The sequence below is a fragment of the Bombyx mori genome, chromosome 2, assembly GCF_030269925.1.
Source record: "Bombyx mori chromosome 2, ASM3026992v2".
Taxonomy (NCBI): domain Eukaryota; kingdom Metazoa; phylum Arthropoda; class Insecta; order Lepidoptera; family Bombycidae; genus Bombyx; species Bombyx mori.
Window position 1 is genome coordinate 6,892,608 of NC_085108.1, and position 25,615 is coordinate 6,918,222.

General features: G+C 37.4%; 2 protein-coding genes across 2 annotated transcripts; one reads left to right on the forward strand and one right to left on the reverse strand.

Moving 5' to 3' along the window:
- Positions 1 to 145: 145 nt before the first annotated feature.
- LOC101740522 (uncharacterized) lies at positions 146 to 25,121 on the reverse strand. The gene is given in 6 exon segments (NM_001309630.1): positions 146 to 330; positions 1,478 to 1,598; positions 2,775 to 2,910; positions 4,557 to 4,670; positions 5,509 to 5,633; positions 25,043 to 25,121. Coding segments are annotated over 6 exon segments (678 nt in total). The 5' UTR covers positions 25,050 to 25,121; the 3' UTR covers positions 146 to 155.
- On the forward strand, positions 15,697 to 18,620 carry LOC101740389 (DNA repair protein Rad60). The gene is made up of 3 exons (XM_004933266.5): positions 15,697 to 15,814; positions 16,271 to 17,575; positions 18,523 to 18,620. Exons 2-3 carry the CDS (start codon positions 16,534 to 16,536, stop codon positions 18,588 to 18,590), a joined length of 1,110 nt encoding a protein of 369 aa, XP_004933323.1. The 5' UTR covers positions 15,697 to 15,814; positions 16,271 to 16,533; the 3' UTR covers positions 18,591 to 18,620.
- Positions 25,122 to 25,615: the final 494 nt, after the last annotated feature.

The window sequence follows — 25,615 nt, forward strand, 5'->3', positions numbered from 1 at the left end:
TTTTATGTATATTTATCAGCGTACTAGTTCTGGAAAGTCGGCCATTATTAATATTTTTATATTATAGATTTATCGGCGTCTTATTTCCGGCCGCGGCGCACAGATGTCAACACCGTCGCAGATCGCAACCCAATCTTATATTAAACGCAATGAACCTAGTTTTTGTACACAATGAATTCGCCTTGTAGCTCCTCGTCCGGTATCACGCCGCACTTGACGTTGGCCTCGAAGTCACACTGCTGCGTCAGCTCGTTGAAGAAGAGTCCATCCGTACAGTACATGGCTTGAGGCACGCCGCCCACGCACCGCCAGTACCGCTGACAATCGCCCCTTCAACAACACACACAATGAGTTTCGGCTTGAAGGATTTTTGGAACGAAGTTCCTTGTGGAACTATGCCCCTAACCGGGAAAAAACGTCCGTAATGTAAGATTTTTATTAGTAACGCACACAGTGTACGACTTAACTTTGTAATAACGTACAAAAAATAACATATTTTTATTATATATTTTTTATAAAATTAAGTCATCTTCTTCTTCTATCTTCTATTTTAATATATAAAAATGAATTGCTGTTCGTTAGTCTCGCTAAAGTTCGAGAACGGCTGGACCGATTTGGCTAATTTTCGTCTTGAATTATTTGTGAAGTCCAGAGAAGGTTTAAAAGGTATATAAATATGAAAATGCTCGGAATTAAATAAAAATAACAATTTTATTTTTCCTTTGGTTTGTGCCCCGTCGGACAAATTCCTTTTGTTTGTTTTAAGTTTACTTTATACAAAAGCTTAGGTCTTTTATTTATCGATTGAAGCACTACGAAGTCTGCCGGGTCAGCTAGTATTATATAAATTTCCCAAAATCTCCTCTATTACAAATAATAAAAAATTAACTGACATCTTTTTAGCGGATTGCTCATTCAATCGTCTTCACCATCTTTCTTTTCTCTGTCATTCTCTTTTCCCTTTCTTACCGTTGTCTCTTACTCACATCTTAACGCTTAGTTCCACACAATTCTCATATTATGTTCCGTTCTTACCAATCCTACATATATATTATGTAGTGTGTTCTGTGCAATATGCTATTTTCTTGTACTATATATATGTATATATTCTTCTATTTCTCTGATAAATTTGTTATATTTTTATGTTGTGTTTAAGTGTGTATATGAATATGTATTTGAATATATGGAGTATATGATAGAGATTATAATATATAGATATATGTGTAAATTTTATATTATTATCATGATATAAGATTGTGTACGTTGTTGTATGTGATTATATATATATACATACCGTGTATGTGTTTGTATATGTATGAAGTATTATTATCAATTTGGTTATTCTCACATTAAGATAAGCACCAACCAGAGGATTCTCTACACCAGCCTTGGTTGACTGGTCGAGAATGCCTCAGGCATTAAGTCCGCCATTGTACCTCTGTGCATTAAGTTAATTATATAAATATTATATACGTACTTGTAAGCCACTTGTTTCGCTGCAGCATCAGCCCTGTGGCAGTTCAGCTCGTGGTTGAAGAACCTCAAATTACTTGGAGACAGCGGCCTCACTGTGCCTGCTGAGTCTGCTGTGAGGATATCTGTACCGATACATCTCGACATTACATTATAACGTTACTAACGACCCGCCCTCGCTTCGCTTCGGAAACAGTAATTTATTATTGATTTCTCCACTATTTAATGGATGTTATTATACATATAAACCTTCCTCTTCAATCACTCTATCTATTAAAAAAAACCGCATCAAAATCCGTTGCGTAGTTTTAAAGATTTAAGCATACATAGGGACAGACAGATATAGGGACAGAGAAAGCGACTTTGTTTTATACTATGTAGTAATTACGATGTTGCTCAATTATGGTAATGAAAATACTAAACACATGATCTATGTCATTCAATAGTAGGACGTCTTGTCAATCCGCCCGGGTACCCTGCCTATTCCTGTCGTGAATCAGTAATTCGTTTGAAGGGTGGGGGCGGCTGTTGTACTGCTAAAACTGATACCTTACAACTCGTGTCCCGAGGTGGTTGGCGACATTTACGTTGTAGATGTCTGTGGGCTCCGGTTACCACATAACACTGTGGCGGTAGCCATCATAGGACTCGAGTTATTTGACAGATGCCTGAATCTCGCTTACGACATTTTCAAGATAAAGCGCATATATACAAGTTCCGAACAACAACGCCCGGACCGTCGGTCTAACGAGCAATATCACCCGCTCGGTGAATGATCTACCCTTTGTCGTATACTTACCAAGTGGGCCGTGAGGTCGTCCACTCTATACTAATATTATAAAGAGGAAAGATTTGTTTGTTTGTTTGTTTGTTTTGAATAGGCTCCGAAACTACTGAACCGATTTGAAAAATTCTTTCACTGTTCGGAAGCTACACTATTCCCGAGTGACATAGGCTATAATCTTTTTTGAAAAAAATTAGGGATCCTTACCAAAACTCCAATAATGTAATACAAGGTGTAAAAAATTATACCTAAAATATTCTTTACATCGCGTGCCCTGCGAAAACTATTGATGATAGAATAAAACAATGTACTACGAATTTGTAGAACACATTACATTTCACAAAAAGTGTCGCGACAGCATATGTCTATTATAGTTATGCCGCAATAAGTTTTCTTTTATTTCATAAAATAAAACAACGTCAAATATCGTTGAAATTTTTGTTAAAGACCCGAGCGGAGCCGGAGCGGGCCGCTAGTCTAAGCAATAAAAATAAATAAAAAACCAAACATCTCTCACCTATAGGTCCGTTTTCTACTTCTTCACCAAATATACCGATGGTCTCTTCCCCGGAACCCAAGCCCGAACCTTCAGTGTCGATGTCCTCTTTCACAACACGAAGGGTACAATTCGTAGCCCATTTCCAGTTGCATGTCTAAGTTAAAAACAAAACGTTTTTTATTTTTATTTATTACCTAAATGGTTGGACGAGTTCACAGCCCACCTGGTGTTAAGTGGTTACCGGAGCCCATCTACAATGTAAATGCGCCACCCACCTTGAGATACAGGTTCCAAGGTCTCAGTATAGTTACAACGGCTACTCCGCCCTTCAAACCGAAACGCATTACTGCTTCACGGCAGAAATAGGCAGGGCGGTGGTACCTACCCGCGCGAACTCACTAGAGGTCCTACCGCCAGTAATTACGCAAGTTATAATTTTGCGGGTTTGATTTTTATTACACGATGTTATTCCTTCACCGTGGAAGTCAATCGCGAACATTTGTTGAGTACGTATTTCATGCTAGCAAATTCTCTCAGATTGAGCCCCGTGAGCTCACTTACCGGTCCTTGAGTAGTTAACCCCTTAGGATATCAGAGATTGGGTAGGATATAAAAGATGTGGACATAATTACATACTTTTACGGTTTACTGGTGTTACTTATTTCTAAATGTATGTATTTATTTAAAAGTATAATATATAATACCATACCATATCGATTTTTACTGGTGGTAGGACCTCTTGTGAGTCCGAACGGGTAGGTACCACCACCCTGCCTATTTCCACCGTGAAGCAGTAATGCGTTTCGGTTTGAAGAGTGGGGTAGCCGTTGTAATTATACTTGAGACCTTAGAACTTATATCTCAAGGTGGGTGTCGCATTTACGTTGTAGATGTCTATGGGCTCCAGTAACCACTTAACACCAGGTGGGCTGTGAGCTCGTCTACCCATCTTAGTAATAAAAAAGAAAAAATAATAAAAAGAAAAAATTAAACACTTCTACGGTTTACTGGTGTTGTTTATCTCTTAATGTATGTATTTATTTAAAAGTATATAATACCATACCAGATGACCTCGTGCGATTCGTCTTGATTGTTTTTTCTTTTTTTTTCCTACCTATGCTGATAGGCCTTGAGAGGCTATTTCAGCTTCTCCTTGACGTGTAGGTGACTAGCTCACGGGGCCCAAACCGGAGTGTTGCTAACACTGGCCCTAGCAAGAACAGTGCTTCGCAGAATCTACCACCGGATCGGAAACGCGACCCACTGAGAAGATCCGGCGAGAAACTCAGTGGGCTGTATCTATGGGTTAATTTACTCGTCGAGCCTTATGTCGCTTCGTCTCTTGTTATTTATCTTACGTAAACAATTTCTTAGTGGGTGTGGCGGAAGATGCTACGAATACCGTGGACGGCCATGAGACCAAACGAGTCCATTCTAAGGCAGCTAAACATCCGAAAAAGGCTCTCTTCCATCTGCCGGGAACGTGGTATGAGCTTCTTCGGACACATCAAGCGGTCTTCCAGACATGAATTAGAGAAGCTCATTGCGGGTCGCATAGAGGGCAAGCGTGGCCAGAACACCAGCCAGATGGTCAGATCTAGTAAGAGAAGCACTCGGTGGTAGTCTGTACCATGCAGTCCAAGCCACCCATGATCGAGCACAGTGGAAGAACGTCACATGTGGTCGCGATCGTCAGTAGTGAGTGAACGATATAGAAGAAAAAACGATTTCTTTGGGACTTCGCCGAAAATCAAACACATTGCGTTTGTCTTATGATTGTGAGATCTCAACCGAATCTACCTGCAACTCGAAATCGAATATCAAGCCGCCGTTGCAATTGAATTCCACTTCTTCCCCGTGAGCGCACATGTAGAACTTCGAGCAGTCACGGAAGTGTGGTAGAAGCAGGAAGACCTGGGGCAAACAAGACGACATCAACAAAAGCCTTGTTAGAGGCAATAGGTTTTATAACTGGTGGTCTTGTGAGACCGCATTTAGGTAGGTTTTATTTTTATTGCTTAGATGGGTGGACTAGCTCACAGCCCACCTGGTGTTAAGTGGTTACTGGAGCCCATAGACATTTACAACGTAAATGCGCCATCCACCTTGAGATATAAGTTCTAAGGTCTCAGTATAGTTACAACGGCTGCCCCGCCCTTCGATCCAAAACGCATTACTGCTTCACGGCAGAAATAGGCGGGGCGGTGGTACCTACCCGTGCGGACTCACAAGAGGTCCTATCACCAGTAATTAATTATAATTTTGCGGGTTTGATTTTTATTACACGATGTTATTCCTTTATCGTGGAAGTCAATCGTGAACATTTGTTAAGTACGTATTTCATTACAAAAATTGGTACCCGCCTGCGGGATTCGAACACCGGTGCATCGCTACATACGAATGCACCAGACGTCTTGTCCTTTAGGCCACAACGACTTCATCGTACAGATTAAGTACCACCGCCTCGCCCATTTCTGCTGTGAATCAGTAATACGTTTCGGTTCGAAGGGCGGGGCAGCTGTTGTAACTATACTGAGACCTTAGAACTCATTTTTAATTTTTAGGTGAATTTCAATTTTTTCAATATATTTTTTTAATATTAAATTGTCATCGGTCCTTAATAAGTATACCAAATTTCGAGTTAATCCGACGTTTTGAAGGGGGTCAAAATCATGTTCAAAGATTCCGTTACAAACATACATACGTCTGAAGCTAATAGAAGCGTATATAATGACTCTTTGAATCAACTTACATGTCCCGCTGGGTCACACGACAGTGAGTTGGGATCGACTTTGTTAAAAGTCCTGAACACGCTCTCTGTAGCGTTTTCAGCACAGGACACGACGCCGGTCAACAGCAAGAGACTAAGGGCTTTACCTGGAACAAGAAAATTTTAGGCTGTTCAATTGGTTTCCCTTTGGTTTTCACGACTCGTAAAAGTAATCCGAGCGATGACATTTCGACTCGGCCGAAGCACCCGAACTAAGCCGATGTTTGACGAGTAGTTGCGGGCGACACCTACTGAGTTTCTCGCCGGATCTTCTCAGTGGGTCGCGTTTCCGATCCGGTGGTAGATTCGGCGAAGCACTGCTCTTGCTGGGGCTAGTGTTAGTACACTCTCAGGTTGAGCCCCGTGAGCTCACCTATCAGCGTATAGGTACGGAAAAAACACGTGCGGCACTCCGGGACTGCCGCGGTAAATCTATTGCATAGCATTTTTATCAACTTATACAATTATAATTAGACAATAATGGTTTAGTATTAAAACAATAATAATAAAATAAGACCACGCTATATTTATAAACATTAACAAAAGCAAAACATTAACTGTCCCTTTCACACTCATAAGCTAGACCGCGCGAGAGAGAGATGGGTAGACTTTTCATGATGCGCATGAAGTGCGACGTCACGCCGCGCGCTTATTCACAAACACTACACAAGCGCAACGTGTGAATGTTTGAACGCGAGGTACATGGTAGGGTTAGGCTTTATTTTCGTTACGGAATTTCTTGATTCGGTCGCCGCGCTCAAAGTCCGCCATAAAAGTTATGCAATAGCTAAAAAAACGTGTGTCGTAAAACCTCGAACTTCAAATTCAAATCGAATCACGCTACAATACGTGCCTTCTAATCTTGTTCATTTTATCATTCGCTTTCATCGGTGAAGTCCGGCTATCATACGGAAGACATCAGTCGTTAATTGACTACAAAACTGACTGTGACGGAACAATTATTTTATAGGTTTAAAAATCCGAACTTGAACTTTGATTATTCAGAGGATAGATTAAAGAAATCACTACTAATGTTCGAGAATGATCGAAATTCGTTCATCACTCAAAATTATGTCCTGTGTGCTATTAGTGCGGGTTTTTTAACGTGCTCGATAACGTATAAGTTAGCTCGTATTTGCATAGAATGGGAACGTTTGCCTGCGTTTGCCGCTAGGGGCGCTGTTCTAACTGCATACAAATTTGAGTTAACTTTTACGCTATCGAGAACGTTAAAAAACTCTCACTAAGCACACTGTTTTATGTAACATTTTGATATGAAAGAAAAACTCGCTGTTTCCGTGCGAACTTTTTGTCGTGAAGCAGTGATGCGTTTGATAGGTGAAAAGTCCACAGAGTTTCTCGCCGGATCTTCCCAATGGGTCGCGATTCCGATCGGGTGGTAGATTCTGCGAATCACTGATTTTGCTCTAGCAAATTCTTTCAGGTTGAGCCCGTGTGCTCACCTACTCGTCCTGGGGTAGCTGAAATAGCCTCTTAGGCTATCAGTAGGTAAATAGTAGGAAAAAATTATATTAAGAGCGTCGATGAAATGACAAGAAAGCACATGGCAAATTCCACCTCAGCTATAGGCACAAACTTGAGTGCAATAGTCGGCAACACCTTGAAACTAAAATAAGAATAGACTTTTTGGCGGGAACGCGAGGAGTGAAGTTGTGTGATTTGTTTTATTTTATCTATTTAGTGTTTCTTCAGGTTTAAATGTGTAATAACGGTGGTTTATTAACTGTTTAATATCTGTGGCTTTGAGAGTTATTTTCAAATAACTTGTAATTTCGCACGCACGTCAAGGACCGATGATGATACAATAACTCTTTAATTTCGCTCTAATATCTTGACCGGCTGAGAAGAGTTTCTTTTTTATTGGTTAGATGGGTGGACGAGCTCACAGCCCACCTGGTGTTAAGTGGTTACTGGAGCCCATAGACATCTAGAACGTAAATGCGCCTCCCACCTTGAGATATAAGTTCTAAGGTCTCAAGTATAGTTACATATTAGTAATATAATTAGTAATAATTATTAAAATTGCTATCGCGGCGGATTTAATTTTCGATTAGAATCTATCTACAATCAAAATGTTCACAGGATATTGTTGGCATTTTGAATAATATATCTTTCTAATTATCAACATAAGTACGATTGAAATAACGCCACTGACGGTCCAGTGACGTGCAGTATGCGTCTATTTAGAAAAGCTCAATCCACCTGTGTGATTAGTGTGAGTTGTATAACGTTCTCGATAGCGTAAAAGTTAACTCATTTTTTTTATGATTGAAAGATTACTGGTGACCCGGAGGCCTTTTCAGTTTCACCAGGACAGGTGGGCGAGCAAAGGCTCAGCCAGGAGGGGTGGGATTTGCTAAGGAGACCTAACAACTCAAAAGCAATTGCTTCGCGAATGAATCTACTACCGGATCGGAATCGCGACCCGCTGAGAAGATCCGGCGAGAAACTCAGCGGGCTGATGGACGGGTTAGGTTGCACGTCGACCTCTTTGTCGAGTTCGATGAGTACGGTTACCGGGGTTCCTCAGCCTGCTCCTAGTGTCAGAGCTGAAGGTATCTAATGCAAGAGTTATTGGATCTGATGGATCCGTAAGGACGTGTCTAGGGCGACGACAGTGACTTGCTCCTGCATGACAAATTTGTATGGGTTTGGAACGCGTCCCTAGCGGCAAACATAGGTAAATGTACCGACTCGATACAAATTTTGAATTAACTTTTACGCTATCGACAACGTTCGAAAATTTGCACTAAGCACTCTGCTCTCGTGGCTATTGTTAAGGCGGAATTCGCTGGAGATAAACAATGACATTGTCTGAGCTTTATACCAGCGTATTGCACTTACTGGTGATAACCAGTTCTGCAATACAGTTAAAATTTCCGTCTCTTGATTTAGATAACTTTGAATCTTGTAATTTAAGGAATAAAAATTTTTACCTACTAATATTATAAAGCTCTAGAGCAGTGATTATCAAACTTATTTCTTTTACCGCCCCCTTTGAAAATCAATTATTTTTCAGCGCCCCCCTTTTTTATACACCCCTAAAACTGAAAAAAACACAATTTCATTTCATCATTCAGTACTTTAATTAATTTAGTTATATTAGTCGGTTCTGATGTTTAAACTTACATTCTAAACTAGAAAATTTTACCAGTGAGAGCAAATAAAATCCAACTTTATAATATTAATAATATATTTTAATCAAATAAAAAAAAAACAATATAAATATGTAATGTGATTTCGTTTTTATACTAATCTAATGAGATGGATGAATTTGATAATATTTAATAAGTTTGTTGATATCAGGTTCGATTTTACTCAAAAACAGTTCTAAGTCGCCGCGTTCGGTAACTTGCAAATGATTTCTCTATTTAGTAGAAAGTAAGTAGAAAGAAGGTAAAAAAAACTTCAATTTATGTTATTTTACGTATGTATAATATTTTAAAACTCTTCATGGTAGTTTTAAAATAATTTCTGGTGCAATGTAATTAAGGTAAAATTGCTTTAATTTTTTTACTGTCATCAATCATGTTCCTTTATCCACAGAAACTTGTTATAACTTGATTGCGTACGGTATGCGGGCTATCCTACGAAATCTATGTTAAGTATTTTAAGTTTTTATAACATCATACAGGGTAGAAATATAAACTAATTATTCGTTATTATGTAGTACGTGAGTTTTAATTTTAGTGAAATTTAAAATACTATATAAATTAAATTAAATTACAAATTATACATCGCCCCCCTAACCCACATCAACGCCCCCCATTTTTTCTGGGCCCCTTAACGCCCCCCTCTAGGTTTCAAACGCCCCCAAGGGGGCGTTATCGCCCACTTTGAGAAAGACTGCTCTAGAGTTTGTTTGTTTGTTTGAACGCGCTAATCTCAGGGCATACTGGTCCGATTTGAAAAATTCTTTCAGTGTTAGATAGTCCATTTATTGAGAAAGGCTTTAGGCTATAATATAACATCACGGTAAGACCAATACTACAAATCTTTTCACTTTCTACGTAAATGAAGTGGGGGTAAAATTTAGCGTTATGCCAAAGTAACTATTCCACGCGGGCGGAGTCGCAGGCAAAAGCTAGTATACTTGAGTCGACTATTATCAAAGGCGGCAATCTGACTTTTGGACAATGATTGGTAAATCAGAAAAACGAATTATTGACTTTGTATTCCATTGGCAGTCACAAAACTCTTCGGAACGACATCTTAGATAAATAACAGGTTAAGTATTAACCTTTATTTAATGCAGGTTTTGAACCGTATTCTTTGAAGGAGACGATTATATTCAAATAAATCTGTATTGACATATCAATAAAAAATTTTTGTCCAAATGTACAGATTGCCGCCTTTGATAATAGACGACTCACTTATAAGTTTTCGTATTTCAAAGGCGTGTTAGAAAGAGAAGAAATCGTCACATTTCGTGAATCAAGATTAAAAAAAGCATTAGCGAACTAAAAAATTCTGAACGTCAATTTTTAAATGATTGCAATGAGCACCTTAATTATTATTATTTTCATTTTTAATACATTTTATTTTAATAGAGAACCGAGACATAAAACAAAATAATCAAATCAAAAGTACCTACACAAAAACAATTCAAAATTGTTTTCTATTTATCGTAATCAAGATGGCGGTGATAATGTTTTTTTTTTATTATTAAGAGATTCCTTCAATCGATATAACTTATTAACGTTAATTGGTTTATTGTTATCGTATTATCTGCTTGTTTTCTGTAGTCTTGAATGATAACAGATATTTGAAGCGCCGGTTTTTTTTAGTCACAACGATGAATCCTTAACTTAAATGCGATATAGTCGAAGCGACTTATCTAATAATTAATACGTGAAGCAAAAAACTTTGTATCACTTTTTACGAAAATTGCGCGGACGGAGGAGTATGAAATTTTCCATACTTATAGAGAATATAGAGAAGAAGTGCACAATGCTATTTTTTTTTTAAATAATGCATAAAATATACAATAAATCATTACACACACTACCATGTATTTGACGCAAACACGCATGCATACTATTTGTTTATTGTCAAACTTTTGTTCTTGACGTCTGTGCTCAAATTGAGAATAGATTAAAATATATTGTTTGTCTTTATTAATATTTTTCTATAGTGTAGTCTTGGCAAAATTTGTGATTATCGAAGTATATGTCTTTGAAAATAGAATCATAATAGTGTACAAACTTATGATTTCAATTAATTATAGTCGAATTTCGACTACCGGGCGACCACTTGTTACTTATAATACAGTATTTTTGTTGTTTTCGTGTGTCGTGGGCGATATTTAAAACTACTTTTACTGTTTAACCTCACGTTTTTTTTTATCGTCATGAGATTACATTTTTGACGTTTCACATACTTTGCGTTTTTCGTGGTTGACTAAGGAGATAATAATAATATAATGACAATAAAAGCATTGCGAGATTACACTCTATAGTTTTAATTACAGTATAAACGGAAAAACGGCTTGACCATGATGAGCGATTTTTTTTTTACCAAAGAGGGAGAGAGAGAGAGAGAAAGAGAGGAGTCTTTGATTCGATACTGACGAATTTATGCCTAAAACGTACATACTTTTTATCGGCGAACAATTTTAACTCGGAAGGATTGTGGTCGTGCACTAAAAAATCCACGAAAATAATTTCTTTCAACAATTACGGGGCTATGTAATTACTATGATCCTGCATGGATGGGACCTAGAGCCTGCTTATTTCTATTGCAAAGCAATGATGGAATGCAGTTTGGAAATTAGAAAAAACGTCACTACGATTCGATAGATAATTCGATTGGCTGCATTGACGTAATTCCGTGTGCTCATTGCCAATATACAAAACATAAAAAAAATGTGACCGCCAATCTGTAACCTAAATGTCGGGAATGGTAAATAAAAATAAAGGAAGTGATTACTTTACTAATTTACTTTAATTAGATCAAGTTTTATATGACCTACAGATTTTAAATACGACTTGCAAAAACCGACGGTGAGTCTGAAACTTTCTATATTTTTTTTTTTATTGTTCTTGTAGGCAGACGAGCATACGGTCCACCTGATGGTGAGTGGTCACCCTTGTCCATGGACTTCAGCAATGCCAGGGGCATAGTCAAGCCGCTGCCTACCGCTTAATACTCTCCGCAAGCCTCGTTTGAAGAAGGATATGTCATAGCGCTCGGGAAACACCGTGGAGGGGAGCTCATTCCATAGCCGGATGGTACGTGGCAAAAAAGATCTCTGGAAACGCACTGTGGATGACCGCAGTGGCTCCAGGTAGTATGGATGAACTCTACTCCGGATGTATTAGGAAAAGTCCACTAAATTTATTTATTTTAATTAACTACCTAAATGTAGCTGAAGTATATTGTAGCAAAAACACGTATATTTTATTAATTTGTTCAAGCCTATACAAGATTTTGAGATAAGATATAGTATTCATTTCGTACTTTCAAAAAGAAAAATGTTTTTTTGCAATCTTCACATAGATTAATTACGATATCTAATTGTGTAGTTGTGAAAATCGAAATTATATTTTTTGTTGGGGAACTTTCGCGTGATTTCTATGTCGGTGTTGCTATGTTTATCTTTATAAATTCAATTCTAGTTATGAAATTGCTTCTTCATTATTTAAAAGAATAAAAGGCACACTTCTAAAATATTAACCTTTCCAATATATCGATGGATGAAGAAGCTGTACTCTTACGCATAATTATCTGGTACCTAAGCTGGTAACTTAGGGGGCTATGTCAGCGTAACCGGGCGATAAGGTGAGCTCACGGGGCTCTAACCTGAGGACGTTGCTAACACTAGCCCTAGCAAGAGCAGTGCTTCGCAGAATCTACCACCGGATCGGAAACGCGACCCACTGAGAAGATCCGGCGAGAACCTCAATGGGCTGTGTCTATGGGTTAATTCATTCGTCGAGCCCTTCGTCGCAAGTGACGGGTTCGGCGAGGACGGTGACCGGCGCTTGTGGTACCTAAAAGCACCGTTAATGGATCGGGAGGATCCGTAAAGACGTGTTTAGGGCGACGTCGACTGCTTACCATTCGGTCTACAGAATCGGGTATGAGTCATATGAGTCGTATGAGTCATGAGTGACATAGAACAATATTTTACATTAAAATTTTATATCTATAACTCCACTCGCTTTCTTTTTAAGGCATAATACAAAGATGAAAATCACGCGTCATTCGCGAAGCAGCTACTCTTGAGTTGTTAGGTCTCCTTTGGAGGCGCTCGGGTAGACGTTACCAAATCCCCCCCTTCTGGCTGAGCCTTTGCTCGCCCACCTGCCCTGATGAGGCTGTATGGTATGATATACAGTGCCTCAGTTTAAAAGTGACGTTTTATGAGTGCAACGAAATATAAGTGTGGTGAAGTTAACTGAGGCGCTTTATGAATAGAGCTGGAACAGCGCCCCTAGCGACAAACGTAAGTAAACGTTCGAACTCTATACAAATTTGAGTTAACTTTCACGCTATCGAGAACGTTAAAAAACTCACACAAAAGATTATCAGTATAGATTATGTTTCAAACTTGTTTTGTTGGAAAAAAATATATTTTTAGTTTCAACAAAACTAATTTATCGTTTTGATTACTAGAAATGATTGTAGACTGATGGCGCAACGTATTAATAAAGTCGAAGGAACTTTAGTTCGATGACTTTTTCGGTCAATTACTTAGTCTTGTTTTGATTTGTCATCACACTCACGCGTATTGCCATTTGTATACATCGGTTTGTAACGTGCCGTAAGGGGTGTGGTTCATGGACCTGTCACCGCGCTTTTTTTTAGCTTAGACGGGTGGACGAGCTCACGGCCCACCTGGTGTTAAGTGGTTACTGGAGCCCATAGACATCTACAAAGTAAATTCCGCCACCCATCTTGAGACATGAGTTGCAAGATCTCAGCTTTAACAGTACAACGGCTATCTCACACTTCAAAGTGAAACGCATTGTTGCTTCACGGCAGAAATAGGCAAGGTGGTGATACCTACCCGCGCGGACTCACAAGACGTCCTACCTATAATGTAATCACGTGACCTCTAACCGACTCGGGTCACGTGGTCGCCCGCTGGCTGGTTTTTTACCGCGTTCATGGTACGAAATAGCAGGACAGGTCAAATTCCTATCAAAGTTGATCTGTTATAAGAAATACTTCCGGTATAAGGCTCCCGGTACGGTCTTTGTCTAGGCCAGTCAATATTTTCCTAGCAGCATTGCGATAGAAATAGGCAGAATGGCCGTGCATCCTCGTGCTGACCCACATTGCCCAATGTCTTTATTATCTATTATTTATGCCTTTGTGGACCTCTTTGTTTAATGAGAGACTTTTTGGCGGGAACGCGAGGGGTGAAATTGTGTGATATGTTTTATTTTGTCTATTTAATGTTACTTCAGGCTTAAATGTGTAATAACGGTGGTTTATTAACTGTGAAATTAATATCTGTGAAAGTGCCCAAATGTGGGAAAATGAAACAAAACTGCTGGATGTAGCTTCTCCGGATACCTACTCCAAAAAGTCCAATGAAAAAATCTCAGTAAATGACCACTTTTTACTGAGATTATATTTCATCCCATATCATCTCATTTCTTTTAATTTCATCCCAGTCGATTAATGTCTCAAATTAATCGTCTTCATCTCATTTCATTTCACTCCATATTATCATTTTTCATAAAAATAAGAATATAAATTAAACATGACCTAAAGGTCTTAGTTATCAAGTCACAAAATCCTTAAATAAATTTTTAATGAATACAAACATGAACTCCTGAAATACCTACTGATTTACTTTAAGTTGAACGAAAATTAAAATAACTAAAAATATTGTATTCACAACCTAATAGATAAATAAAACGAGCTTTTGTATCCTAATTCGTCTAAATCCAGTAGTCAAAACACACAATCTTAATTATTGATCTTGTATTAACGCAAGATGGCCTACAGATAACATTCGTGGTAATTTTATTGTGAATTTAGATAAAACCCAACATGTAATCTGAAAAAAGATCTCTTATACCTGACGTACATACAATAAAAATTATGAAAATGATTATTCATAAATGTTTCGACGCCATTATCTTTTTTTTTTCGTCAAATCTAGTTCCTGTTCATAACTTTATAATTGGAATCAGTCCTTATAATGGCATAGATAATAAATCAATTGCTGTACCTTAACAATGAGGGGAAAATACCAGTTTTGACACAGAGCTTAAATGTCATTTTCTTTTAAATACATGCTGACAACATTTAATAATGCAATGGTTTTGTACCGTGCCACTTCTGGGTGGCGACAAACCCAATTCGCAAATTATTATCATAAACTATTTTGCACAATGTATTTTATTTAAACAAGTAAATAAGTTATAAAAGTTGTCGTTCTGAAGTCGTCGTGGCCTAAAGGATAAGAGGTACGGTACATTCGTGTTGAGCGATGCACCGGTGTTCGAATCCCGCAGGCGGGTACCAATTTTTCTAATGAAATACGTACTCAACAAATGTTCACGATTGACTTCCACGGTGAAGGAATAACATCGTGTAATAAAAATCAAACCCGCAAAATTATAATTTGCGTAATTGCTGGTGGTAGGACCTCTTGTGAGTCCACGCGGGTAGGTATCACCACCCTGCCTATTTCTGCCTTGAAACAGTAATGCGTTTCGGTTTGAAGGGTGGGGCAGCCGTTGTAACTATATTTGAGACCTTAGAACTTATATCTCAAGGTGGGTGGCGCATTTACGTTGTAGATGTCTATGGGCTCCTGTAAACACTTAACTTAATCAGGTGGGCTGTGAGCTCGTCCACCCATCTAAGCAATAAAAAAAATCGCGGGGACTGGCAGGTGAGCTCACGGGCTCAACCTGAGCGAATTGCTAACACTAGCCCTAGCAAGAGCAGTGCTTCACTGAATCTACTACCTACCGGATCAGAATCGCGACCCACTAAAAATATCGAACTAGAAACTCAGTGGGCTGTGTCTATGGGCTAGTAAATTGCGTTTGTGTATTTCGGTTTAACCATAGAGTTACTATTCTAATAGGTACTTATTAACTCCATGGGTTTAACAGATAAAATTTGTACTACACGCAAACTTTTTGGTCTCGCTTGGCGTTTGTCACGCTGTTACCGCGACAGACCTTTTGGAGGGAATGTATCGGATTATGTAAAAAAAATCTTTTGTTAATGCAGTGTTTTTTTAAGTATAGCATCTGTGGAAATGGACGTGTGTGAAAAAATGAAGCAAAGCCTAAAGGTAAGCAAGCCTTACCATTTCAGTGAGAAGTTATTTCATGTCATCTCATCAACATAATATATAGAACAGGGATTCCCAAACCGCTTTGGGCATGAGACAAGTTTATCCAAAATGAACAGATACGTCAGATCCACATAGGCAAATTACTTTAAAAATCCTATCTCAATTTTTTTCATATTAACACTTACCAATTTAAAAACGTTACAATTGTGAGTAAGCGTTATGTTATTTTCTCATGTAATTTAAAAAAAGTAAATAAACATAAAATTCAGTTAATAAAATTAAAAGTACAACAATGATACTTCCTACTAGAATCTTAATCTTATTACAAATTACAGTGTCTTGAAAGCTTTAAATAAGAGCGTGTGTTAATTAATAAGGGTCGATTTTTAGACCTCGATTTTCAGACCTGGCTATACGTTTATTTTATTCCATTTTCATCTTTATTAATTTCAGTCAACTTCATTCAGTCTTTGTTTCAAAGCATCTGGTTGTATATACTAAATTATCTTTGCCTATCCACTGGACATTTCAAACAAACAAAAATGACACTGACAACGTAGCACCTCTATGTTTTGTGTACTTACCTCTATTATCTATGGCTCGAAAATAAATAAAATCAAAACAACTTGTATTTCGAATTTAACAACAAAACTGTGACTGTCGATCAAGTATGTACAAATGTAAATAATTTTCTATTAAAAATTGTGTGACTAAAGATGAGTTCATCGGATTCAGAAGACGACTGCTACGGGAATGCAGCACAAAAGTTACAACAAATATTATTAAATAAGAAAAAGGAGCATTTAATAACAGACACGTTCAATGATAGTTTCGATCGTTATAATTTGGAGAATCCATTATCAATCAGCGGAAGCCACGTTACGAACACGGATAGGTTAATAAAAGACCACGACTATGTCCAAGTCGTCAAAGAAACTGTGCCAAAGAACAATAAACGTGTTACACGATCTAAAGGGAATGTTGAAGCAGTAATAGTGGATCCAGTAGAGCCGCCATCAAAAAGAACTCGTGCGAAGACCAAAAAGAACTCCGAAGGTACGCAGCAGATTTCACGGACGCCCGAGACCGGCAGAGGTCGCTCAAAAAGAGCTAGGAATATTAGGGGTCGAAATACCAGCAGAGGTCGTGCCAATAGAAGCCGGAGTACTGGTAGAGGTCGGGGCAACTCTCATCGAGAAACTGAAGATATACCGACTTTCAGCATAGGCAACACAGACTACTACCCAGACACATCTCACTCGCAAACATTATTCGTTACCAAACCCAAAGACGTAGTAGTTCTAGACACAGAGGACTTGGACAATGAAGAGCTCTCCGTCAAAGTGTACTGGAAAAGCTCGGAAATATTTAAATTTCAAATAAGAAAATACCAGAAGCTGAAACCGATATTCGATCACTTCGGTAACAAAGAAAACATAAGTAATGAAAAACTTTATTTTACATATAACGATGTTGTAATCAAAATAGATGATTCTCCGGACAGCATAGGTTACAACATCAGCAGGTTTATTGAAGGAGGTATCGTTAATGAGTGCGTTGATACTTTGACTCCGAAACTGGACAATGATATTGTAAATGGCATTAATGTTAAGTTTCAGTGTCAGAATGAGAAAAAACCATTTCAGATTACAATCAGTAAAGATGACACAATGTCATTGGCTATGTTGAAATGTGCAGAACACTTCGAGAAGGTTCTGGAAAAGTTGCTGTTTTATTTTGATGGCGATTTAATATCCGGTAATTTATTAATTATGTTTTAAAGATAATGAATTGTGTTTTAAAGCCTCAAAATACATGCTATATCTCTAGTAATGAGTTTCGGTTTGAAGGGTGGGGCAGCCATTGTAACTATACTAAAGCCTTAGAACTTATATCTCAAGGTAGGTGGTGGCATTTACATTTTAGATGTTTATGGGCTCCGGTAACCACTTATCACCAGGTGGGCAGTGAGCTCATCCATCCATATATAAAATAATAGTAATACAATAATTATTTGTAACCTAAGTTTGTATTGTATCTCAATATTATGCATATATTTGAGATATTTGAGCTTAGATATTTGAGAGCTCATCTTTTGCAATTAAAATGGTCAGATGGGTGGATGAGCTCACAGCTCATCTTGTGGTAAGTGTTTACTGGGGCTCAGGAACATGAGAAGTGGCCAGGTATAGGTCCGATAACAAAAATCTTCACTTAACAATAATTGATTTGAAATTTGTATTGAGAATATTCCATAACCAAGTTATAATGAAATATGGCTTCTTAAACATTTTATTAATAATTGTTACAATAACAGTTAAGAAAGACAATATTTTTTGTTTACATTTGAGTCGACTATTATCAAAGGCGGCAATCTGACTTTTGGACAATGATTGGTAAATCAGAAAAACGAATTATTGACTTTGTATTCCATCGACAGTCACAAAACTCTTCGGAACGACATCTTAGATAAATAACAGGTTAACTATTAACCTTTATTTAATGCAGGTTTTGAACCGTATTCTTTGAAGGAGACGATTATATTCAAATAAATCTGTATTGACATATCAATAAAATTTTGTTGTCCAAATGCACAGATTGCCGCCTTTGATAATAGACGACTCATTTCTTGTATTAGTGGACATGTTTCATCTTGTATTATGTTAATATTTGTATTAAAAATAACTTGTTTGTTTTTGTTTTAGGTAAAAATACACCAAAGGACTTAGAACTAGAAGATGGTGATTGTATAGATGTAAAAATTGTTAGATGATATTAAATAAATTATGACAAAAATAGATTATGTTGAAATTGTTTAATTTTGAATGATTCCGAAGAAAACCTAAAGTAAAATTCCAAAACATCATCCCTTAAACTAGAGATTAGAGGTTCAAGATTATTATTATAATTCCTAGTCATTGATTTTTTTAAATAACAAATTACGAACCTCCTATACGTTATATCATTATGTCCACTTTTTTTTTTGTTCTTAGATTTGTGGACAACCTTACGGCCCACCTGATGTTAGGTGCTTACCGGAGCCCATGGACATCTACAACGTAAATGCCGCCAACTAGCTTGATATTTGAGTTCTAAGGTCTCTAGGTTTTTACAGTACACCTTTCAAACCGAAACGCATTACTGCTTCACTTATAAAGAGATAAATGTGATTTCGGCGAGGAATATTAATTCCAATACAATTAATTCTTCAAACTTCAATCCTCGGTACTAACTACTATGGGCTCCTCTAAAATTTACCCACTAAACTATTTTTTTTCTTCTTAAAACAATTTTTTTTTGATTGAACGAAAACTGAAGGCAATGTAATCTAGTCGACTGATATACTGTATCATAGTGCATCACTACATAGTATAAAACAAAGTCGCTTTCTCTGTCCCTATATCCCTATGTATGCTTAAATCTTTAAAACTACGCAACGGATTTTGATGCGGTTTTTTTTAATAGATTGAGTGATTGAAGAGGAAGGTTTATATGTATATTAACATCCATTAAATAGTGGAGAAATACTGTTATTTTTGAGGTTTCTAATGTGATGTGGTAATTAATCAATAATAAAATTTCATGTTTCCGAAGCGAAGCGAGGCCGGGTCGCTAGTCTATTTATATAGTAATTATTTTTTCCTATCAAATTGCTGGTAACGTAGGAGGCTATTGCAGCTACGTCCGGACGGGTAAATGAACTCAAGGGCTCAACCTGAGAGAATTTGCTATTAGATTATTAAGAATTAAGAATGCTATACAGAATTAGCCCTAGCAAGAGCATTGCTTCGCAGAATCTACCACCGAATCGCAATCGCGACCCGCTGAGAAGATACGGTGAGAAACTCCGCAGGTTCTGTCTATGGGATTTAGTAACGTTGATAACAAAAAAAAACATTTCGTGCAAGTCCATATACACATAAGAAAAAACTGCTAAGAAGGCCTAGTGCCTACAGTGTGCTTAGTGAGAGTTTCTTATCTTTCTCGATTGCGTAAAAGTTAAGCCCCATTTTGTATGCAGTTGGAACAGCGCCCCTAGCGGCAAACGTAGGCAAACTGAACCCATTCCATACAAATTTGAGTTAACTTTTACGCTATCGAGAACGTTAAAAAACTCGCACTAAGCACACTTGAAGGGAAAACAAAGTAATTGTTATCAGACATTTGGTGATATTGACAATCAAATGCATGAATCGGTGATTCATTTGTCGTGTTCATTTAGATTCTTTTTTTTTTATTCTTAAAGGATTACTGGTGGCCCTGAGTCCTTTCCAGTTACACCAGGACAGGTGGGCGAGCAAAGGCTCAGCCAGGAGGGGTGGGATTTGCTAACAACTGCCCGAGCGCCTCCGAAGGAGACAGAAACTCGAGAGCAGCTGTTTCGCGGATGAATCTACTACCGGATCGGAATTGCGACCCGCTGAAAAGATCCGGCGAGAAACTCAGCGGGCTGATGCATAGGTTAGGTTGCTTGACGAACCCCTTGCCAAGTTCGACGTTATGGTTATCGGGTAGATTCTTTTGTGCGACCCAAAACTACCTCAGCTTTTTACTTTATAGCCAACTAGCGACCCATCCTCGCTTCGCTTCGGAAACTGTAATTTATTATTGATTTCTTCACTATTTAATGGATGTTATTATACATATAAACCTTCCTCTTCAATCACTATATCTATTAAAAAAAACCGCATCAAAATCCGTTGCGTAGTTTTAAAGACTTAAGCATACATAGGGATATAGGGACAGAGAAAGCGACTTTGCTTTAGGAGTGGGTAATATCGGTTTTGCCGCGTATCGAATCGTATCTATATATAGAGGATCAATATCGGATATTGAATCTATATATTTTCTGAATCTATATATTGATGGATGCTAGTAGATTTTCTCGATTCATGATATTTGAGATTTGAAACGATACGCTGATATAATATCGTAGTAGATATAGATTTAAGTCAACGTTATACGGTTGGTTTTCTGATATCAATTTATAATATGATCTTAAAGTAATAAAAAGAACATGAAAATAAAAATATCAAAAAAACTTTCCTTCATGCTTTTACCAGGATTAGGACTGGCTACATTATTTTCAGTTTTTTGTATTTTATGTCTTAATTTAAAATTACAAAATATACCAAAAGAGTGTAGATTTCAAAAGTTTAATACAATCACAAGAAATAAACTCAATTATTTGGATTCAACTAAAAATAGAAAAATGTGTACTTTAAAAATCAAACACAAAAAACTTTTAAGTATTTATAAACACTTGTCCAAAAATTCTAGTTCAAGGTCAAAGCGCGTGAAATTAAATTCAACGATGCAAATAGGCTATACTGCATTCAAGTTAGGGTCGAAAGTTGAAACTTCTTTCCTTAATTGTATCCTGCTGATACGCTAAGAATAATCTACAGACATATGGACTTAAATATAAGGTTTACAATTGTATGGATAATGCCTGTTTCTGTTTCATTCATCACATGATATCCCTATCGTGCGCTCGCTCACTCTGGCCGATTCGATACGAACCAAACGAATATTGCTGATATTGACGAATCGGTACGATATGCCGATGCGCATCACATCGAGCAATATCGTGTATCGGCTGATATCGAAATATAGATTTCGATTCACGAATCGGTCCGATATGGCGATGCGCATCACATCGAGCAATATCGTGTATCGGCTGATATCGATATATAGATTTCGTGCGGGGCGATATCGGATTCAACGATATTGCTGCGATATATAGATATTGAATCTATATACGATTTATATCACCCACTCCTACTTTGCTTTATACTATGTAGTGATAGTGACTCCGTAAGTAGTCTTCTGGGAGATTACGGTGCTGTGCGGAGTTATGAAGAAGTAGTCCACGTCAGCAGATTTCAACGACGACTGAGAGCGTTGTGTGTTTGGGCGTATATTCAGTATGCTTAGCGCGAGTTATTTAACGTTCTCGATAGCGTAAAAGTTAACTCAAATTTGTATGCAGTTGAAACGTTTGCCTACGTTTGCCGCTAGGGGCGCTGTTCCAACTGCAAACAAATTTGAGTTAACTTTTACGCTATCGAAAACGTTAAAAAACTCACACTAAGCATACAGGACGCACAGGTGAGCGACATCAATCTGGCATAAAAAGAGACGCGATCGCACAAGGCGCCAAAATGCCGTTTATTACGCGTGGGCTGACAAAATTGATAGTGAAATTCGAGAAAATAAATTTAAACTTAACTGCGCGATACGATAAAAACGTGTATCGTGTCGTATTTATGTCGTGAAGAATCGTTGTAACTGTCTTTATACATATAATTAATTCATCCATTAGATTGAAATTAAGTTTTTAAATGTACATTACATTACTAATCACAACTACAAACTCTCTTTAGACTCTTTACATTCTTGTGTATTAGCTACTGAAAACTGCTGAATTAAAAAGTGAAAAATAATAGTCAATAAGTTCCAAAAAAAAACTGGTTAATAAAAACTCATTTTATCGTAAAGAAAAAAAAAGTTCATGATGATAGAGATGTTTTATTACAGTATTTTTTAATGACTTTAATTAAAAAAATACGTGTCAATAAAATATTTAAATTAATTTAAATCTAACATCCCACGCATTTTTACAATAGAATAACTGTTTTTCCTAACCACTCTAATTTTTTTTTAACATAAAGAAAATACTTTAAATAATAATTTTACTGGTGGTAGGACCTCTTGTGGGACCGCGCGGGTAGGTACCACCACTCCGCCTATTTCTGCCGTGAAGCAGTAATGCGTTTCGGTTTGAAAGGTGGGGCAGCCGTTGTAACTAGATACTTCAGCTCTAATACTAGGAGCAGGCTTAGGGACCCCGGTAACCGTACTCGTCGAACTCGGCAAAGAGGTCGACGTGCAACCTAACCCATGCATCAGCCCGCTGAGTTTCTCGCCGGATCTTCTCAGCGGGTCGCGATTCCGATCCGGTAGTAGATTCATTCGCGAAGCAATTGCTCTTAAGTTGTTAGGTCTCCTTCGGAGGCGCTCGGGCAGCTGTTAGCAAATCCCACCCCTTCTGGCTGAGCCTTTGCTCGCCCACCTGTCCTGGTGAAACTGGAAAGGCCTTCGGGCCACCAGTAATCTTTCAATCATAAAAAAAAAACTAGATACTTGAGACCTTAGAACTTATAACTCAAGGTGGGTGGCGCATTTACGTTGTAGATGTCTATGTAGATGTCCAGTAACCACTTAATCCCAGGTGGGCTGTGAGCTCATCCACCAATCTTAACAATAAAAAAAAAAAAAAAAATACTATTTAGTTTAGTTCGCAATAAAAGCGTGTGGTTTTTTGTTGGTTTTTTAAACTAATATTTATATTATTTGAAAGCCGGCGATTTTCGCGTGGCCCCATTTAAATTTTAACAAGAAGTCACAAGTCAAGTGTTATCCGTAATAATCCATGTTTATTAGTATAGTAGTATATATCTATACTAATATTATAAGTCTATACTAATACTAATAATAATATTATAAAGAGGAAAGATTTGTTTGTTTGTTTGTATTGAATAGGCTCCGAAACTACTGAAGCGATTTGAAAAATGATTTCACTGTTTGGAAGCTACACTATCCCCGAATGACATAGGCTCATTTACATAGACTATATTCTTTTTGAACAAAAATTAGGGATCCTTACTAAAACTCTAATAATGTAACTCAAGGTGTAAAAAAATAAAAGAATAAAAAATAAATCGATAAAAAAAAAAAAATTAAAAAAAAAAAAAAATTAAATAATAATATTCAAACTATCTTTATAATACTCTTTTTTTAGTAACCCGACGCAAATAGAAGGGTTAATGTGTGTGTATTATAATTTTTTTATTTGATTTTTTTCTAAAGACCCGTGCGAAGCCGGAGCGGGCCGCTATTTTATTATATAGCTATTATTTCGACTACATCGATAAAGTTCCCATTATATTCAACTGAAGACGCGTTTTTTTTTATTGTTAAATTTTTGTTTTATTCAGTACAGTTAGCCGTTGTTTATATCTCTGGATCCAGGATCTAATAAAAAACACTAAGAAACAAACAAACATTCGTACCCGCAAATATTTTTGTTGTTGTTACTGCGTAATAGTGTTTTTACGATTCACTTAAAATTGCTTAGTGTACCTTAGTGTACCTTTTTACTGGTGGTAGAACCTCTTGTGAGTCCGCACGGGTAGGTACCACCACCCGCCTCTTTCTGCCGTGAAGCAGTAATGCGTTTCGGTTTGAAGGGCGGGGCAGCCGTTGTAACTATACTGAGACCTCAGAACTTATATCTCAAGGTGTGCGGCGCATTTACGTTGTAGATGTATATGGGTTCCAGTAACCACTTAACACCAGGTGGGCTGTGAGCTCGTCCCACATTTAGGCAATAAAAAAATTTAAAAAAAAACCTCTCATTTCTCCGCAATAACTGAATTAATTTGAAAGAGATTTTAAGGGATATTGATCCAAGCTTGGGTTGCCATTTATTATTGTGAAATCCTGAATACGCGATCTTATTTAAATTAATAATAAATGGTACGGATACATAAATCTTAACGAATAAAAATACCTAACACGTCATTACGGATCCTCCCGATCTATTAACGGTGCTTTTAGGTACCTCAAGCACCGGTCACCGTCCTCGCCGAACCCGTCGAGCGCGACGAAGGGGACGACGAGTAAACTAACCCATAGACACAGCCCACTGAGTTTCTCGAAGGATCTTCTCAGTGGGTCGCGTTTCCAATCCGGTGGTAGATTCTGCGAAGCACTGCTCTTGCTAGGGCCAGTGTTAGCAACACACCCGGTTTGAACCCCGTATCGGCCAATAGACTTGTATCCGGTTAATTTCATAATAAAAAAAGACCCCGTGAGCTCACCTACACGTTAAGGAGAAGCTGAAATAGCCTCTCAAGGCTATCTATCAGCATAGGTAGGAAAAAAAACATCTCATGGCGAAAACATTAAGATGAATTCATCGGTGACTTCAATCGGATCATAATTAACAAGTGTTGTTATTCTATTAAGATTTTTATTCGCGGAAAATACCGAATTCTTTTTTCATTTGTAGCACTACATAATTTAATTGATATTTTTTTTATTAATGCGGTAAAAAACATACATAATTGTAATAAAAAAATTGTTTTTTTTTTAAACATTAAATTTGTTATTATAATTATTATTTTTATTAAAATTTCAAAACAATTTCACGGTACTTACCTAACATTTTGTACAAGGAAATTTGGTGAAACAGCTTTAAAAAAACACCACCACGACAGTCCGCCAACAGACCAGCTGTATTATACTGTCTAAAGAAATACCGATCCAAACTATCTTTTATAAATTGACTGAAATTTTTTCAACATACCTAAACAAATTAAAATAAATCAGAACGTAAACATTATCGCCTAAACGATAAGGATTATATTACAATTTACTAAACGCATTTATGATTTTGTAGATAAATACAAGGAAGAAAATGCGTATTGGATTTATAATTACTGCTATCTGTATTGATAAAATGTAATAGTTTTGATAAGATGTCAACGCCACGGTCATTATTCTCCTGCCCTTCTCCCAGTCACCTGGAGTCGGCGCAACATGTCTTCTGCTTCCATATTCCTCTATCTTAAACCATTTCTTCGCTCACTCCCCTCTTACAGATGAGTCGACTCAAAGCCGGCAATGTGACTTTTGGACATTTAAATAACAGGTTAAGTATTAACCTTTATTTAATGCAGGTTTTGAACCGTATTCTTTGAAGGAGACGATTATATTCAAATCAATCTGTAT

Bases quoted from the DNA above. Each gene is read 5' to 3' on its own strand.
- LOC101740389 (XM_004933266.5), top strand. From the start codon at position 16,534: ATGAGTTCATCGGATTCAGAAGACGACTGCTACGGGAATGCAGCACAA. The intron at 17,576-18,522 runs GTAATTTATTAA...TTTTTGTTTTAG, and splicing joins TGATGGCGATTTAATATCCG to GTAAAAATACACCAAAGGAC.